Source organism: Sparus aurata, chromosome 7 (genome assembly GCF_900880675.1).
Source record: "Sparus aurata chromosome 7, fSpaAur1.1, whole genome shotgun sequence".
NCBI classification, from domain to species: domain Eukaryota; kingdom Metazoa; phylum Chordata; class Actinopteri; order Spariformes; family Sparidae; genus Sparus; species Sparus aurata.
The window spans coordinates 34,136,687-34,155,328 of record NC_044193.1 but is presented as its reverse complement, the minus strand read 5'-3'; the positions used below and the strand labels follow the sequence as shown (position 1 = coordinate 34,155,328).

At 41.0% G+C, this 18,642-nt stretch overlaps 1 protein-coding gene across 5 annotated transcripts in view; it reads left to right on the top strand.

Moving 5' to 3' along the window:
- Positions 1–6,312: 6,312 nt before the first annotated feature.
- The window catches only part of atp2b3b (ATPase plasma membrane Ca2+ transporting 3b), a 117,685-nt gene continuing 105,355 nt past the window's right edge, over positions 6,313–18,642 (top strand). For 2 of the 5 annotated variants that reach the window (XM_030423454.1, XM_030423450.1), the window contains exons 1-2: positions 6,313–6,892; positions 12,143–12,975. In XM_030423454.1, the coding sequence (XP_030279314.1) occupies positions 12,726–12,975 (250 nt within the window). In that variant the 5' untranslated portion in view covers positions 6,313–6,892; positions 12,143–12,725. Of the gene's footprint in view, positions 6,901–12,142; positions 12,976–18,642 lie in introns of those variants that run through there. The other 3 variants (XM_030423451.1, XM_030423453.1, XM_030423452.1) reach the window with 3 other exon arrangements.

Below are 18,642 nucleotides of genomic sequence, written 5' to 3'. Positions count from 1 at the left end.
GACGACCGTTGGAGCAATCACATCAAGTGCTGAACTCTGCCTGACATCCATTTATTTGTTGTTTTGTATTGACTTTATATTTTGCATAATCTCTAACTTTTTTAATAGAGTCTTTCAAATGATAAATGCCTTTTCCTTACACTTACAGCATGAACAACCAACCCGCTACAGTTCTTATACTTTTGGTGATGCACTGATAATAAAAACTGAGTTAGGTAAGATTCTTTTGGAACTCATGTATATCAATAAAACTACAAATATAGTATACCTTTTATCGTCTAGACAATACGCAGTACATTAGTACATAGATGCTGTCTTTTACTTTGCAAAATTACTGGTGCAACTCCTCAACTCCTGTGATCATCTCTGCAAAAATTATAAAATGACAGAAAACTGGATAAGGATTAAGAACTAAATTTATTTACAGGACATGAATGTACATTTCAGTGTGTTTATGGGATGTAGAAATTGTATTGATTCTCTCAGAGACAACACAGGACTATTGCTATATAAAAAATAGAAACCTGGGGTTATGTGGGTGCTGGGAAGCTTATGTGATAGGTGATAGGTGATTATTTGAAGGGAGTGCTGAATTAAGTATAGCGTATGTTACATTATACTGCTGTAGGTGTTTAAGGTTCTGCTGATCTGAATTACTTTGGTAGCTTAGTTACTGTTGCGTAATCAGCAATGCATAAGATGTATAAGACTATCATAGTTTTGGTAACCTATGAGAACCTTGCATTTTGTAATATGTTTGTACAGCTGATCCAAAGATCTATTTAATTTAATAAGTAGGAGACTTTACTCAAATCAAAAAGGAGCACTTCATCCTTCATTGTATCTGAAAAATTACAATTGAAAATCAAAACATTTGGAGATACATGCTTTTTACTGGCTAGTATGAAAAATTGTGATCTGAAAAGTAACAAGTAACTGCAGCTGTCAGCTGTACAAAATGAAATGAAGTACCTCATTTGCCTCTGGATGTAGTGGGGTAAAAGTATACATTTGCAGATTATGGAAATGCTCAAGTTAAGTGCTTCAAATTTGTACAGTTGCTACTGCAAGTAAACATCCCATCCCATCTCATCCCATACTGGCTGCAAGTACATTTTCACCTTTTGAAGGGTTGAATTCAATATTAACCTTCATCATAAAGTTTTGAGACTTCACCATTGATTTTCTTCTCAGTACTATATTGTAGGCAACTGGACTTCAGTTTCTTGAAGGCATTTCACCTCTCAGTTCTTTCAAGTTCTAACTAACTGCAGGGTAGTTGCTGGCTTTTAAACTCTGTATGGGAGTGTCCTTACAGAGTTGTTAAGGACATGTGTGAGCTCAAACGAGAGTGTCCTTACCTAGTCATTAAGGACATGTGTGAGCTGTGTGTTTTAGAGCTGTTAGGGGCCAGCTGTGAGTCCTTGACCCAACAGGCCTTCATGTGGGTTGCTAGGGCTAGGTGAGCCAAGGTGTGAAAGGTTCATGTATGTGGACGACAGCTGGGTCAAAATCAGAACAAGGGAAGTGGAAGTAGGAGCCTAACAGCAAGTTCATGTGGAAAGATGATAGAGGAGACAGTCTGCCCTTCATGGAATGTGCAATACTCACTGAAGAAGACAGAAACCTCAACATTGAGCTGTACAGAGATGCTACACACAGATCAGTACTTGCTCTGTGACTCTCATCACCCACTGGAGCACAAGCTAGGGGTCATCAGAACCCTAAACCATTAGCCGCTATGGATGCTAATGAATCATCTGAATGTTAAGCCTGTTAACTTATTTGGCTAACTGCTGTCTGGTTAACTGTTCAGTGTCCCTCCTATTACCTAGAATGTTAAACATTATGCTGAAATTCGCTGAGCAATATGGACGAATAATTACCCATATTGTTGGATATGTGTTACTTTAACCTAGTTACATCCAGGCAAGACTAATGTAGTTTATGCTGTTCAATGCAGCCAGGACTGCAAAGATTTGTACATTGGGGAGAGAAAAATAAATGGCACAACACAGGAGGGCCAACCCATCAGGCCAAGACTCTGCCTATGTTGTATCATAGGCAACTGGACGTGTTCCAGCCAGTAGCTACGATGCAGCACTTTCATTCATGCAGAACCTTCATCAACATTATCACAAGTAAGTAATCATTTGTTATAATGAACTATCGGCTGCAGCAATTGTTTGTCCTTCTTTGTTTGCCGCAGCTACATGTTTTTGCTTGTACAGTAATAGGCTAATCTACTCTATTAACTGTCCAGAGGGGCATCAAATCCTAATCTTGCCTAGGCACCAAAATGGCTAGAGCTGGCCCTGTTTATTCCTCAATGACTCTGTAAGGACACTCCCATACACGAATTATAAGCCTGCAACTCCCCTCCAGTTAGTTAGAACTGAAGAAGCCTCTTGGATGAGAGGTGAAACATCTTCAAGCAACTGAAACAAGTAAAGTTGCCTATGATGCAGCACTTATAGTTACCATGACCTGGATGACTGAGGACCTTCATCAACACATTGATTTTCTTTTTCCTTCTATATCTAATTTCCTTTTTTGGGTAGGATTTGCTATTTATGAAAAATACAGATATATTTTTCTCTTTCTGCCATAATTTTCCCTCACTACAGTCACAACTGCTTTAATTGTATTTATTTGCATCCTCTGCTTAATTCTTTAGTAGAGATAGTTAGTTAGTATGGAGAAATCCGGGATCCAAAACTTTGCATGCTACACGAGCTACGCTAAGTTCAAGATGGAAGCGATGCCTAACGTCATTCCAGCTGTATGCTGACAGTAAAGGGCTCATCATAACCGATGATTCACCTGATGCTACAAAGCAAAGGAGAAGTGCACTGCTACTTCATCTAGCTGGATCAGACGTACAGGACATTTTCTCAACTCTACCGGACACTGGTGAGGCAACGGAATATGACAAAGCAGTGGAGGCTTTGAATACATTCTTCCAACACCAAGTCAACACAGCACTAGCTAGGCACACATGTTAAAAATTGCACCAGAAGCCAGGGGTGACAGTGCAAATGACAAATGGTGGACATGTCATGTGGTCAACTAAACCTTCCACAGACACTGTTAACTGAATTGCACTGAAAGGAAAAAAGGGAAAGCATGGAAACGGGAACACAAAAGGTAAACCGAACAGAGACAATAACAATGATGGAAAGTGCTACAGATATGAGAATACTGATAACATAGGCAGTGATCCATAATGCCCCGCACAAGGACAAATGTGCCACAAGTGCCAGTGAAAAGATCACTTTGCAAAAGTATACCACACTAAAGGCGGGAAACCGAAACAAGACGTAAACAATGTTGATAAACATGAAAGTGAGGACATTGCATTTGCCATTGATGATAACCACATGCCAGACTGACTTAACTTCTGGGTTGGGGGAGTAAATGTAAAAATTTAAAAATGCTTTCATCCCCACAGTGGATGATCTACTCCAAGGCACAAATGGCTCAACCATATTCAGCAAGTTAGATTTAAAATAGGGCTACCATCAACTTGAATTGACTCCTAAATCATGTGACATCACCACATTTGCTGTGCACAATGGAGTGTACAGATACAAAAAAACTGTTGTTTCGTGTGTCCTCTGCAAGCGAACAATATCAGCACAAGATAGCCAATGCATTAGCTGAGAGGTGCATAGCTTCCTTGGGCTCCTGGGATACAGCAGCAGGTTTATCCCGTAGTTTGCAACTCTATCAGAGCCACTTCGGGCCGGAGCAAAAGCAAGCATTCAGTGCCCTTAAAGCAGCTAAAGCAACCACCTTTGCTTGCTTTGACAAAGAGGCACCAACACAGGTAATAGCAGATGCGAGTCCTGTGGAGTTAGGCGCAGTCCTAGAGCAAAACCAGAAAGGAATTGAGGTCCCTGTGTGCTACGCAAGCCGTAGCCTAACTGATTGTGAACGGAGATACTCTCAGACAGAGAGAGAGGCGCTAGGTCTAGTGTGGGCCTGCGAGAGACTACATCCATACCTGTATGGGCAACAGTTTGACCTATTCACAGATGATAAGCCATTAGAGGTGATATATGGTCTCCAAACCATGTGCACAGATAGAGCGGTGGGTTCTTCTCCTGCAGCCGTACCATTTCAAAGTAGTACACATAGCATGGAAGAACTACATTGCTGACTTGCTATCAAGACTCCTGCCAAACACGGTGAAACAGGCGGGACATGGGTATGGAGCTGATGAGTATGTAAGATTTGTGACAGTGAACGCGACTCCAAAGGCACTCACCACTCGAGAAGTGGAGGAAGCATCTGCCACTGACCAAGAGCTCCATGAGGTACGCAAAGCCACAGCAACTGAACACTTTGATAAGTGCAAACAATATGCTGTCAGAGCTATGCACAGTAGGATATCTTGTTCTAAGAGGCACACGTATAGTGCTGTCCGAGGCCTTGCGAACACGAGCCCTTGTATTAGCCCATGAAGGACATTTGGGTATAGTGGGAACAAAACAACATTTCAGGACTAAAGTGTGGTGGCCTTGCATGGATAGAGCAGCCGAGAGACACTGCAAAGACCGCCACGGATGCCAGATAGTTGCTAGACCTGACCCACCTGAACCACTGAGACCCACACCGCTACCTGATGGACCCTGGCTGGACGTTGCAGTTGACCTACCGGGACCTCTCCCGTCCAATCACTCCATTCTAGTGGTAGTAGATTATTTCAGCCGGTATTATGATTATGATGTCATGACCACCACCACAGCAGAGAAGCTCATAGACAGTCTGGAGTCAGTTTTCAGCAGACACAGATTGCCAGTCACGTGCAAATCTGACAATGGTTCTCAGCACCGATCCGAACAATTCAGTTCTGTTCTGTGAGGAAAATGGTCTCACACACATCAAAACCATACCGAAATACGCTCAGGCCAATGGAGAGGTTGATCAAGAATTATGTGATCGTGACACAGAGCAAAAGGCAAAGAGCAAGCTGTATGCAGACACCCGCAGAGAGGCAAAGCTATCAGAGGTCAGTGTTGGTGACACTGTGCTCTGGAGACAAGACTAAACTGACAAATTCTCCACCACATTCAATGCAACAAACCAAGTCCACAAACCAAAAATGATAATGACCCACAGATAAAAGCAGACATGCCATCTAGGCTGCAAAGCAAACACCCAATAGATTGTCTGACTATGGTCTCAAATGATTGAAAGAAAAAGAAGAGAATTTTCACATTGTTCATGAGTTAAAACCTGTGGGTATACAGAATGAGTTTGACTTCTAGCAATTGAAGAAATTATTACAGTTCATGATTTTGAAGAATTGTTGTGATTTATGGTTTCTTAAAAGAAAGCAATATGTTCACTAAGTAATGATTTCTGACTAGTACTAAGTAATGAAGTGATTTTGGTAAGCAAGGTACATGTTCCTGTGTGGTGAAGTTATATTACAACTCTAACAGCACAGAAATAAGTTAAAATGAGAATTCCTGGATTGTGAAGTATGATGTGAAGTATAATCGTGAGTTATATTTTCTGTAACTAAGAAGAGTTTAATTCTAAGAAAAGGAGGGCTGTCATGTCCACTAGTAACATGCCCTACTAGAATGTTGAAATAGTTAGGACGGAGGAAGTTTTTATTCATTAAATTCGTGCTCAGCAACAGACAGACGTGTATATGTGTGGTCCATATTATTCGGATTAAATTCCGCAACCTCTGCTTAATTTAGTAGTAAAGCAGACACCATACTACAAAGAGATAGATTGTATTGTACCAATTGTGACTGTATGCTGGAATATGTTTGTAGATGGAAAGAAACAACGTTTAGCCTTTTCGAAATAATGTTCATTAAATGTAAAATTAAAAACTGTATTTGAAACATCAGTGTATTTGGTCAGGGCTTGGTTTATGTTGTGTAAAGTTGTGCTTGCATGATAAACACTGTATTTGAATATTCTATAATGGTCTAATGATGTTGGTTTATAATCTTGATGGTTTTTTAAAATCATATATATCTTCATTATTGCCATATGATAAATATGTGAGTAGGCTAACTGTGGGTATGTTAACTTCAATTAACATTTTTCCAGCACACTTAAGTAGAACAGGATGGTGTTAAATGTGTGACAGCAGGCCTCATGGTTGGGGAAATGTCTTGTATGGAATCATCTTCGTATTTTTAAAAGATGGCTCTCAATACTAACTGATAGTGCCCAACATAAAGAGCGTGCACTGTGGTGTGTCTGGTATCGTCATCACGCCACCGATTAGGTGGAGGGTGACGTATGCAGCAGTCCTCCACCCCTCTCCCCCTCCTTCTCTCGGTTCTTCTCGCGGATGCTGCGACTGAGCTCAACTCCTCCTCCTCCTCCCCCTCCTCCCTCAAAGATGTCGCATGAGCTTCTCCTCTCACCGCAGCGTTTCTTTCCCTTTCTTTCTTTTCGTTATCTCCCAGTGCCCTAAATAGTTCACCGAGTTAGATCAAATTAGCAACTTTCACCGCCAGGAGCAGTTCGCCCTCTTCTAGGTACACGGACTGCCCCTCCTCCCCGCAACGGAGGTGTTTAGCCCCCCAGCCCGGCGCATCCTCTTACTCGCTCTCTCTCTCTCTCTCTCTCTCTCTAGCTCTCTCTCCCTCTCTCTCTCTCTCTCTTTCCCGCAAACGCCGCAGAACTCCGCCGACCAGCCGTCAGGTGACCGCGCGGAGCGGAATATTCATCAGCAACGTCGTCGTCTTTCATCCCTCCACTCCCTCGGACTCCAGGCTGCTGCCGCAGCCCCGGTCCCTCCTGCATCCTCTCATCCGGTTCGGGACATTCTCTGCTCCACGCACACGCAGATTAACGGGGATTCTGCCTCCCCGCCCGCGCGCTGATGCTGATGTCCTTGAGCTCGGCCTGCACGGTGAGTCGGTGAGTCCGTGCGCGCCTGCGTGCGTGACTGTTATTTACCCCAGGTGCCCGGGTGCAGTTTTATTAGGAGGGATGTGTCGCTTCATTAATAGCGTGTAGGGAGGTTTCGAACGGACTGGCAGAATGTAAAACAGGCCTTATGGGGAATTTCTTAGCACAGGCCTGACACAGCTGTAATGATAGCCTATACAGGAGGGCATACCATAATACCCTGGCAAACAGCGCGATTACATTGTGAGGGAGTATGTGTGCGCGCGTGCACGCATGAATGTGCTTGGGCGCGCGTGTAGAGCTAATGATAATATCTGTCCGTCCCCGTCCCCGTGTCCTGTCACTTGATGGAGGGCTGTCGCTTGCCTCCAGTATGCACCGGGCTGTAGGCTACCGGCTATCAGTTGCGTTGTTTGTCTCGGTTACGGCGCGTCGCACCTGCAGCGCTGAGCTGCGGGGTTGTCGGTTTGATCACGGAATGATCTCTGGCCGGAGGGACCTTCAAAAGCTGCCCGGCGCAGAGTAGATGTGAGTCGGGCCGAGCAGAGCGGGCCAGCGGTGGCCGGGCCGGTAACCTTGCGGAGGGACACAGGGTAGGGAAGTGGCGCACCATGGTCAGTTTCTCCTTGCATTATTAGTAGGCGTTCGGTGCAGTTCTCAGCGTTATCCAGGACCTCCTCTTGTTGCCATGTATGTGCTGAGGACCAGGATGAACAGTGGGATGAAGCTCAGGCACGTCTGAAGGTGACCAGGAAAGGTCGTTTTGTGTGGGTAACACACTGTTGAATGGGGCCATTCCTTGAATGAAGTGTGTGAGTGTGTAGCTTTGGGTTGAGGTGGATAGTAGCTCATCTGGGAGGGACATGACACACTGTTAGTGTGAATGTGTGTGTCTTTGCATGCCTTTAAGAGAGATGGATATACATCAGGGTGGACATGGATCAGTCTTTGCAAGGACTTTCTTTCTCTCCCTCTACCCCCCCCCCCCCAAATAATCATATCGCCATCATCATCCTCTTCATCACCGGCACCATCCAGTTGTCTCAATGTGCTCAAGAGTAATGCAGATATCTGTATCCTGTTGGCTGCTCACCTTTAATAGCTCCAGCCACTGACTGTGTCGAATTCTAAGTGTGCTATACCCGCTGGGCATTACAGAAGTGTGTGACTGGCGCCGAGCCAGTGACGGCCGGCAGCAGCCCAGATAATAGAAGGTCTCTGCTAAAGGTGACCCTTCAGATGCCTGTCAGAAAGTGGGACTGCAGGTGCACAGGTGGACCACAGACTAGCCTGTGTAGGAGGAGAGATGAAATACTGAAAAGTACACGCACACACACACACACACACACACACACACACACACACACAGAAGTAATGTGAACATGGTCATCTAGGATGACAATTGGGTGCAACAGGAGTGCTGACAGTAACACATGTTTTTGTGTCACGCGCTTGTAACACACGCAATCATACAGACACACAAACACACACATGCAAACACACACAAACCATACGCATGAGCTCCTTCTAGAAAAAAGAAAAGAAAAGAACAAAAAAAACACAAAAAACAATCACATTTCTGCGACCCCTGAGGGACGGTGGAGGTGCACAGCTAGCAGCAAGGATAAATGGGCAGGCTGCTGAGGACTTCGGTGACCTTTTATGTGACTCTTTTCATGTTCAAACACATTTTCAGCCAGGACAGCCCTGTCCCTCCTACTCTGACTTTTATTTTGAAAGGACTGTGGTGTATGACAAATTTGTGTGTGTCATGACAGACATCATATAGGTGATGTCTCTGGGCATGAGTGTTAGTGTCTTTGTGTGTTTACTGTACTTCGTGATGTTTGCATCCTGTTACAGTGGAACTTATTATTTTTTTTTTTGTGTGTGTGTATGTAAGAGTTAGGAAAACGTAACAAATTAGAAAACAGTGTTTTTTTGTTTCTTGCAATTTATTGTAATACAGACTCTCAGACGCACACACATACATGTGTGCACTGTACACATCAAAGCTATGGGACAAACAGAGAGACACAGTCAGAGTTATTTGCAGTAGTTGGGAGGCTGAACAGAAGAGTGTTTTCTTGCGTGAGTGTTATAAAATCAGACAGAACCAGTGAGTAAGAGATCAGGCTGAGAAGAAAATGTGCGACTGGCTGAGTAAATAAATGATTGCAGTAGCAGGAAGTAGATAGACAGGGAACACGACAAAATGAGAGTCAGGAGTAGGCAAAAAGAGGAAGGTAAAATAATAACGAGCAATGAGACACCACAAGACAAGGCAAGCAAAAACTGACAGAAAACCTATAGATAGATAGATAGATAGATAGATAGATAGATAGATAGATAAGAAAGCAGGCAAATAAGAGAAGATGGAGAGCAAGAGGAAGCTTCAAAGGCAAAGCAGGGTGACTCAGACATAAACTAACACTCTCAGTCAGGATTGAGGCATGGCAGGGAAGAGATGAAAAAAGGGAGGGAAGAAATGCAAGAGGAAGAGGGAGGTGAGGGAGAGTGAAGAGTGGAGAGGAGGGAGGAAAAAAGGAATTAATGATGAGCTTTACTTCTGTTTTTTCCTGCTTGTCCTTATGTGAAATACCCTAATAGGGAAATCTGAATATGTTGTCAGAATCAGTATTGTGATGATGAACATTTTTAGTTACAGGCAGCACTAATTGCTCATGTGGGAAGAAGGTTGGGCTCAATCAGTGTGGCTGAAGGAAAGCAAGTCGCTGTTCTACTCAGCAGTCCTGAACGCTATCGGTGTCAGATTTATTCTAATTAAATCAGTTCCATGGATGGGTTGAAATGTTAATTCAGTGATTAGGAAATAGTTTTTTCAGTAGATTCAACAAGAGCAGCTAACTTCAGGAAATGTCTTTTTTTCAGGTCTCACAAGCTTTTTATTAGACTGAACATGAATTGTTATCACACCTGTAAGGCATGTGGATAAGTCCAGGCATGACGTTGTTTGTGTCACAGTGGATGAACTGGACATACCTGTACTGTTAACTTTATCTGGGCTAACCCAGAAAACCAACTGATAATCTTTATTTTTTGTATAATCAACAATCCCACAAACCCCATTATGCAATCTATTAGACACATCAATGAACCACACTGTTGCACTGGGAGACATAAAAGTATTTTTTTTAACAAGCACCAACCAGATGGAGGTATCCATAGCTTTCTTTGAATAAACATTAGCCTGGAAACACATTTTCTGTAGATTATTTTCTCAGCATGGATTTTATATACCACTTGCTCATGTCATGTACATCTTTGTGTATGTGTGAGACACAAAGCGAGCTCTACAGTGTGTAGTTTTAACACTAAGTTTGATCTTTTAGATCATTTAAAGCTGCTATAAGCATTGTGGTCAGCACTTTGAGAATATATTTTCAAACTGTTTAGGTTTTGGCCATTTCTTAAATTAAATGAAGAACATTTATCTGCTCCTTTATTTTTGTTAACAATAATTTAACGTATGTTAAGAAATTAAATGAAGATGTATTATTGGGTGCACCAGTGCATGCAAGAGCCCTAGTGAGGTGTTTTTAAGGATTTAAGTCTCGATTAGAAGCCAATGGGCCCGGAGCTCAGAAACAGAGACAAGGTAACCCACCTGAGTCCTTCACAAAAAACTCTGAAGTCCAACAGTATTAAACAACAGCCCCTTTCACACAGATTCTACAATATTTCCGCAACGAAGGCCTTTTTATGCTGGCTTTGTTTGTTCACACTGAACACAGCATGCTGGCGCTGCGGAACCAAAAGAGGCGTCATGGCAAACATCACAACATTGAGATCTGTGTGTTTTGTTTTTTTTATTTTGTATGTGTTTCAATGGTTTCACTGGTTTATTTCAACATGTACCCACCAACTGTTTATAGTCATATGGATACGGTTATGATGTGCTGTGATTGAGATCCTGACCCACCATGCATCCTGGAAAGTGGCAAAGATATATTTTTTTCTCAAAATGACATCACTTAATCACCATCAGTAAACAGCGGACCCTGTCTGGCTCTTTCACTAATACCAATATTAGCTGTCAAAGGCACTACCAGTTACCACATTACTGTTGTTTGTTCCTGTAATGTTGCTTTGTGGGTTCAAGTGTGGGACATTTTTCTTTTACTTCATGAGTGAAGGATCTGTTTATTGGTCAGACTGTTAACACCATCGTAATGAAACTGTCCCCCAGACGGCTTTCAAAGGCAGCGTGAATGGGGCTAACTTCAACCAGTCGTCCACAGGCTTGTTTATACAACGGAGAGAGATGGGGAAGGTCTAATTTTTCAAACATGTTCGCTAGTAATGCTACAGCTACCTGCATGGTACCAAACAGCAGAAAGACACAGAGATCAAGCAGCTGGTGATCAGAGAGAACCATTTATTAGCCAAAGAGCACTATTTTTCTTCCTCAGAGTCGGAGTGAATAATGGGCTTGGATTTATTATCAGGTGAACAAAAACACACCTCCAAATGAATGCCAATTCTGCTCAGTATCTGCTGGATGTATTAACAAACCATATTCACTTTGTGAGATAATATTATGACAGTATTGGTTTCAATTTAATTTTTATACGGGTGAATCTACAGTGGCCTTACAACTGGTTGTGATTACGGTTCACCTGTCAATGATTGTCAATATCTGGTATCTGCCATTATTTATATGGTTGCACACGGCTACTTTTACATCATTTAAATTCCCTTTTTATTTAGAAAGTCCTTTCAATTATCAGACTACAACAGTCTGCAATATAGAATTTGCTTCTTGTCAGTAGCAGTATCTGTGTGAGCTGATACTGGCACATTGAAAGTCGTGGATGTCACACGGCTCTGTGTTTTTTTTTCCTCACTGGCGATTTCTGCCCCCCTCCTGCATATCTCCTAACATGAGTTTGAGCACAATTGACAGCATGAGAGCAATGTTGTGATGTAACTTTACAACTTTATTATCCAGCCAAGGCCAGAAAATCAACAACCAACATAAGCTGCAATCTCTCATTTATGCTGTGTCTGCATTGATGCAGAATCTTCTATATCCACATTGTGATACATCTTATAATTGAGAAATGTTTGCTAATCCTCTTGTTATGCTGTCAAATGTATCATGTTTGCACCCCTTTTCTAAAATTACTGTGTGTAATGTGTTGCCTCAGAAATGACTTGATGCAGTGATAGTCAGTTGGATCAATAAAACTGAGTGGTAATGTGTTATCTCTTCCTGGCTCTCTCTTAGGTCCTGGTGGTGAAGCAGTAGCTACCTCTGAACTGGACCCATTTCCTCTCTCTGATTTATCAGCCGCCTTTACCCTGCTTGCCCCTCTCTCCATCTGTCCATCATTTGTCCATCCTGGTCTGTGAGTCTGTCAGCGCGTCCATCCATCCGTCCATGGACTGGCCGTGACCCTGGAGGGAGGGGGACAGAAACGAGGAAAGAGCGGAGTTGCAGAGGAGACAAAGTAAAAGAAAGCTGGATTCATTCAGACATTACGCTTCTGACGTTCCCCTGCTCGCTGTCCTTGATCCCCCTCACCTTCCTCCTCCTCCTCTTGTTATGAAGAATTAAAGGAGCAGTGGGAGGCTAGGCCAAGGTTGTTGGGAGAAGAAATTCACAGCCAACGCCCCTTCATTGTCCATAGAATAACCTGAGGGTTTAGGCACAGCATATTATAATTGCACAATTTTAAGTAAGAAATCAAGACTGTACCAAGATTCTTCTGAGCACATGAACAGCCCTCCACCAATCAAACAAAAGGGGAAGTGAGTTGAGGACACACTACGCAGAGAAAGGAGGACCAAAAAAAAAACCCCATCCTGAAATGTCAACAACAGCTACGATGGGTGAAATGGCAAATAGCGCTGTGGAGTTTTATCCCAAAGGGACTCGAGGTGGGGGCGGAGGAGGAGGAAGGACAGATGGCAGCCATGCAGGGGGAGACTTCGTGGTCACGGTGAACGAGCTCAGGGAGCTGATGGAGCTCCGAGGGGTCGACGCCCTGCAGAAGGTCCAGGACAGCTATGGAGACACAGAGGGGCTCTGCCAGAGACTACAGACCAGCCCCACTGAGGGTAAGCAGTTGGTTATGGATGGTTAAACTGGGAAAGTAGATTGGTGTATGGATGGATGGATGGGTGGATTAATAATAGAGATGTATATGATGTATGGATGAATGGGTGAAAGCCCAATTGTATAAATAGACTGATGGAGTAGTGTTTTGGTGGATGTGTAGATAAATCAATGGGTAAGCAGATTGCTGGCCGGCTAGGTGGATGGATGGATTTGTAGAAAATGAATGTACATAGGTTAGCAGGGACAACTGGTTCACTGATATGAGATGAAGGATGAAGTGGAAGGATCCCTGACATTATACTCTTTGGTAGAGTCACATATTTGCACCACTGCATTAGTGTAGTTGCTGCAAACTGTGTACTGTCTTAATTCTATAGCATCATCATTTGGCTCAAACAGAATATGTGGTCACCAATCACGATAAATGTTATTCTTGCAACACAAACATGCTAACAAAATGGTTAGATCACAAAAACTCATCGAGGCATTATGCATTAACAATAAACACGTAGACTGGATGCAGAAAAGCAATAATTTCAGTATAGCACAACACATTTCAGAGAAGATGCATGATGAAATTAAAGCACTTTATCAAACAGAATAAACACATTTTACTCACTGAGTGTAATCCTGGCTATAGAAAGCAGTTGTTGGTGGAGTTGGATTCAAAGAGAAAATGGGTGGATGAAGGGATTATGTTGGATGAATGGATTAAAAGTGAAGAGTAAATCATTAAATGGATGATTTTTACAAGAATGAACTAGAAAGGATTGATTAAGGGATTTAATTTGTTATTTTTTTTTTTACTATAAGTAACAGTTTTCTTCCTTTGTAATTGTAATTTCTTTGTTTTTGAAATGTACATTTAAATTGATAAAAGCAAGCAATGAAGACATCCTTTCACTTACTCACAGACAATGAATTGTAACAAATAATCAACAGTCTAAAGTATAAATTCACCCAAAAATTAAAATCCAGTCCTCCTCTCCTTCCCATATTTTCACTGTAGCTGCGAAGCTCAAAGCTTTAGGGCTACTTCAGTTGTTTAGGAGAATGCTGCGACGCTGTTTTGCGGGGAAGCTCCAGAAATGTTTTGTGAACAACAAGTCTCCATTGGCATGGGGGTGAGAAGATGATGATTGAATTTTCATTTCTGGGTGAACTTACCTTTTAATTTATAATGAAAATAATAATTATCTGCAGACCTAACGATAGCAAATACTTGTTGAATGAGTTGCCAAAAAGCTGACTGATTCACATTTTTTATTTGATTAATTCATTGTGAAACCACCCACATCATACATACAGTATAAGACAAAACCAAAATACATACATCCCCACAAAAAATCTAAACAATTACAAATAAAGACAAACAAATAACAAGGCCAGTCAATGCCCTATGAAAAAAAACAGGTTCCACGCAAGACAAAATATTACCCAAATGCTAAAACACAGCTGAAAAAGCTAAACAATTTGACAGTCTTGACAATCTCATTTCACTTTGCACCTTGCACTTGGCTTGCTTTGGTTGTTGGTCTTCCTGTTGTTACATGGTAGTCTGATTACATTACTTGCCCACCACCCCACCTGTAGATTTATCGATAGTCCGACGATGGACGCTATGATAACAAACTGCCCAAAGCATCTACTCTGTGTAGCAGTGGGGCCAGCAGCAGAGTCACAGCACAGAGTAATAGGAGTCACATTTAACTGTTAGAGTGCAGAGAGTTAGCAGAGCTGACTGACGACAATTGTGGCAGATTTGTAGTGAAATCGACAAGCAAAAGCATCAAGGAGATGTTACCTCACTGAGGACCTGTGACTAGTCTATTTCAAAATAAAAGCCAACTTAAAAAAAAAACATAGATTGTGCTTTTATTTCAATTGCATTTGAAGGTGTAGTTTAAATTAGTGTTTTAACATTAATAAGAAATAGGGATGAATGAACATTTATATTTTGATGGAAAATTAAGTGAATTTCTGCTGAAATGCCATCCCAGAAAGATTTGAGTACGGGACAAGACCAAAAACAATGTATATAAGAAGCTGTATGTAGATAAAAATCTTTTTGCATAATGGCAAGGCTGGGAGTTAAATTTGTTTAATATAGAAGATGTAAAGTAGATCCTATGAGAAATGTAAAACTGTTTCACTTATCCGATAACAGATTAATAAGGAATGAACTGAGTTTATGACTTTATACTAATCATCTTCATTCAAATACATTTCCAAGTGTCTTTGCCATCCAGATTTGTTCTGTTAAATAGTTTATGTTGTAAGGCAGGAAAGCAATTTCTAACACTCAGAAAAAATTAGTTACTCTCCCTTTTCAGTATCAGGAATTCCTCCATCATATGTGAAGATTTCATATTGCTCAAATCTGGAAAATTGGTCAACATAAAACTGCAAATTTGAAGAAAGGCAAAAAAGTGATATGAAGATTTTACATGAATTGAATCTGATGAAATGATATAAGACTATGAACTAAAACTAAAATGTTTGGTATTACAAGTCCCCTAAAATGAATAGGTAGCTGCGGTACAATAGATCTTACTCTCACTTTTTACTCCCTCTCGATATGAATCCCAGTGAAATACTGTCAATCTCTTTTCCTATCGTCTTATCAATACAAAATAGTATCACTTGGATGATCTAAAGACTTTGCGGTAACATGTTCATTTTAATAAGGCCTACTCATCTAAGAAATAGGTAGAATATATTGGCACTCCAAGTCTGCTGTCACAGCTTCAAAAGAGGGTTCATATTTAATTTCACATTGTCAAAAGTTTGGACAAAAGTTTTCATTCAATGGTTTTTCTTTATTTTTATTATTTTTTTCATTGTAGATCAATACTGAAGACATCCAAACTATGAAGTATGGAAGTATGCAGTAAACAAAAAATGGCTTAAACAAACCAGAATTTCATATTTTATATTCTTAAAAGAAGCCAGCTTTTGCTTTGATGACAGCTTTGCTCACTCTTGGCATTCTCTCAGTGAGCTTCATGAGTAGTTACCTGAAATGGTTTTCCAACAGTCTTGAAGGAGTTCCCAGAGGTGCTGAGCACTTGTTGGCTGCTTTGCCTTTACTCTGCGGTCCATCTCATCCCAAACCATCTCAGTAAGGTTTAGGTTGGGTGACTGTGGAGGCCAGATCATCTGACGCAGCACTCCATTACTCTTCTTCTTGGTCAAATAGCCATTACAAAGTCTTTAGACAGAGGCCGGCAAATTGGGGGTCTGTTTAGGTCCGCTGATTTGCCGCCTCGGAGGTTACACTTATTTCCGCCTCACCTGCTATCTAAATCCGAGGCGTCAATGTGCCGGCCTCTGCGTAAGATGGGCGAAGGTGTCGATGACCTGCACTGTTGTGCAACCCACAGCCGGGGAGTTTTAAAACCAAGAAACAGCTGATCACAGCAGTCAGTCCATCACTTTATCCGCGGACATCAAGAAGAGCAACTGGACAGCCGCTGAGATCTAGGAGATGCTAGCGTCTCCTCGGTCTCTGAAACTGTTTTGTTGTGTTAGCTTGTTATTGTAGCGGCAAGCTAGGAATGGTCACTACTTTCAAATTAAAAGCCCCCGCTAAGAACCCAGTTCTTAACTCCAATGGGGTGCAATGTAAAGCTATTACAGTTTTTGCCTAATGCCTAAACACTAAAAGTGGTTGCTATGCCCAAAGCATCACAACCTCTAACTTTGGTGACCATGCCCTACACTGTAAACCCGAATAAGTTACCAGAACTCAAAAGAATTGAGGCAATCGATTGCCTCAATCCTTTTGAGTTGATGAACTCAAAAGTCAAAATTCTCCAGAACTTAAAGGTTGGATGACTTGCTACTTGTACCTTTTGATAACCGCTAAATCAAAGTGCTCATTTAGCTCAACTCAAAAATTTGCAGTTAATATGATTTAAAGTTTTCTGTTAAGGCAACTCAATTATTTTCAGTTAATATGACTTACAGTTTCCAGTTTTCAAAACCACTGGAATAACTTCACAGAACTTTGAAAAATAAGTACACAACCACACAATTTTATGTTAAGCAAACTCAATATTTATTAGTTTGTGTTTTCATTGTTTGAAGGATACATTAGTCACAAATGTTGAGCTTAAAAACATGTGATTCAAAACTTAACATTTTTGAGGCAATTTATTGCCTTAATTACACTGAGTTTAACAAACTTAATATCTCTCTCATATTACTCAAATTTCTCTGATTCTAGCCTTCCAAATGTGTTCCTGGTCACTTAAGGCCCTAGGAAATAGATATTTGTCACACATTTCTGATATTGACCAAACAACTAATCAGATAGTCAGGAAAATAATTGGAGTAATCAAAAACAATAATAAATTGTAATAAATAATAAACAAATGAAATTAGCTTTCGTTATCAGCTATAAAAGTGCTTTTGGCGACCTGGCTAATTCCTTTCAGTGACGACAGAGATTCTCACAGGGTGGTAGTGAACTGGACTTGTATCATGGTCACTGATGTAAGGAGGCCCACGGCAACACCATCAAGCTCTAGCTCATCAAACTTGTCCTGAATGGATGAAAAAGAGAGACTTATCACAAACTAACACATGGAACAGAACAGATGACATATCATTTATCTTTATCACATCTCCAGTTATATCTTCCTCAACTATTAGGCTAAGTCTTAACTTCTTGAAACTGGAAGAGAGAGATGCAATGGTGGGAAATACATTCATCACATATCAAAATATACTGTTTGTGAGGTTGGATCCTCTGAAAGATTAGGTTGGCTAATGTTAGCACAATAGTTCTAGCAGCTGACCATTACATTCGTTGTAATAGGTTAGCTAGTTAGTACCATGGTGGCCAGCGGAGTTTTGCCTCTGCTGTAAACTTAGTTTATCACAATCCATGGCGTTAAATAAGTAAAAGTGAATTAATATTCAACTTCAGAACTTACAGTAAGCCCTGACTGCTGCTGCATAGGTTGAACTTTCTGCCTTCTGTTGTTTCCAGCCGCCAACCATCTCTGCAGTTTAAAATGTTCTTCTTCTGTGTTTTTTCAAAGAGTGGTAAGGAATCAATGTAGTATGCACATTAGCGCCGCCTTCTGCTTCGGAGGGTGAATCAGAGATTAACTCGAAATAAAACATTATCCCTGCTGCTGCTCAACACTTAAGTAAAAATAAAAAGAAAAAACTTATAGGCTAGAGTAAACTGATGCTTAAATCAAATACATTTTGTCCTCCACTAATGTCAAATGCATTGTAGACCATTTGTCCCAATCGAAGTGTTACTGTTTTTTTTCTTAACTGATTTTATTTATTATTAAGTCATCCCTATTTGAAACTATAGATATAACAGGACTTTATCATTCCTAGCATGTAATAACTTAATTCTATTAAGTTGTGCTTAAGTGATGTTTTTAAGTTATGCTCACTTGAATATAAAATAGTTCCATTTAATCAAAAATGATTAGTCAAAATTACTCAAAAAGGAACAACATGTTACACCAACTTGACATAATTAAGTAAGTAGAACTTTTTCTAAAACTTTGAGTTTACAGTACTTTATCTATTTAATTACTTTGAATGTTCGGGCTTACAGTGTAAACAAAAGCACCAACCCTGCAAACACAATATATGCTTTGCACTGTGTTTGAAATTCTCCAACACACTTCTTGCAA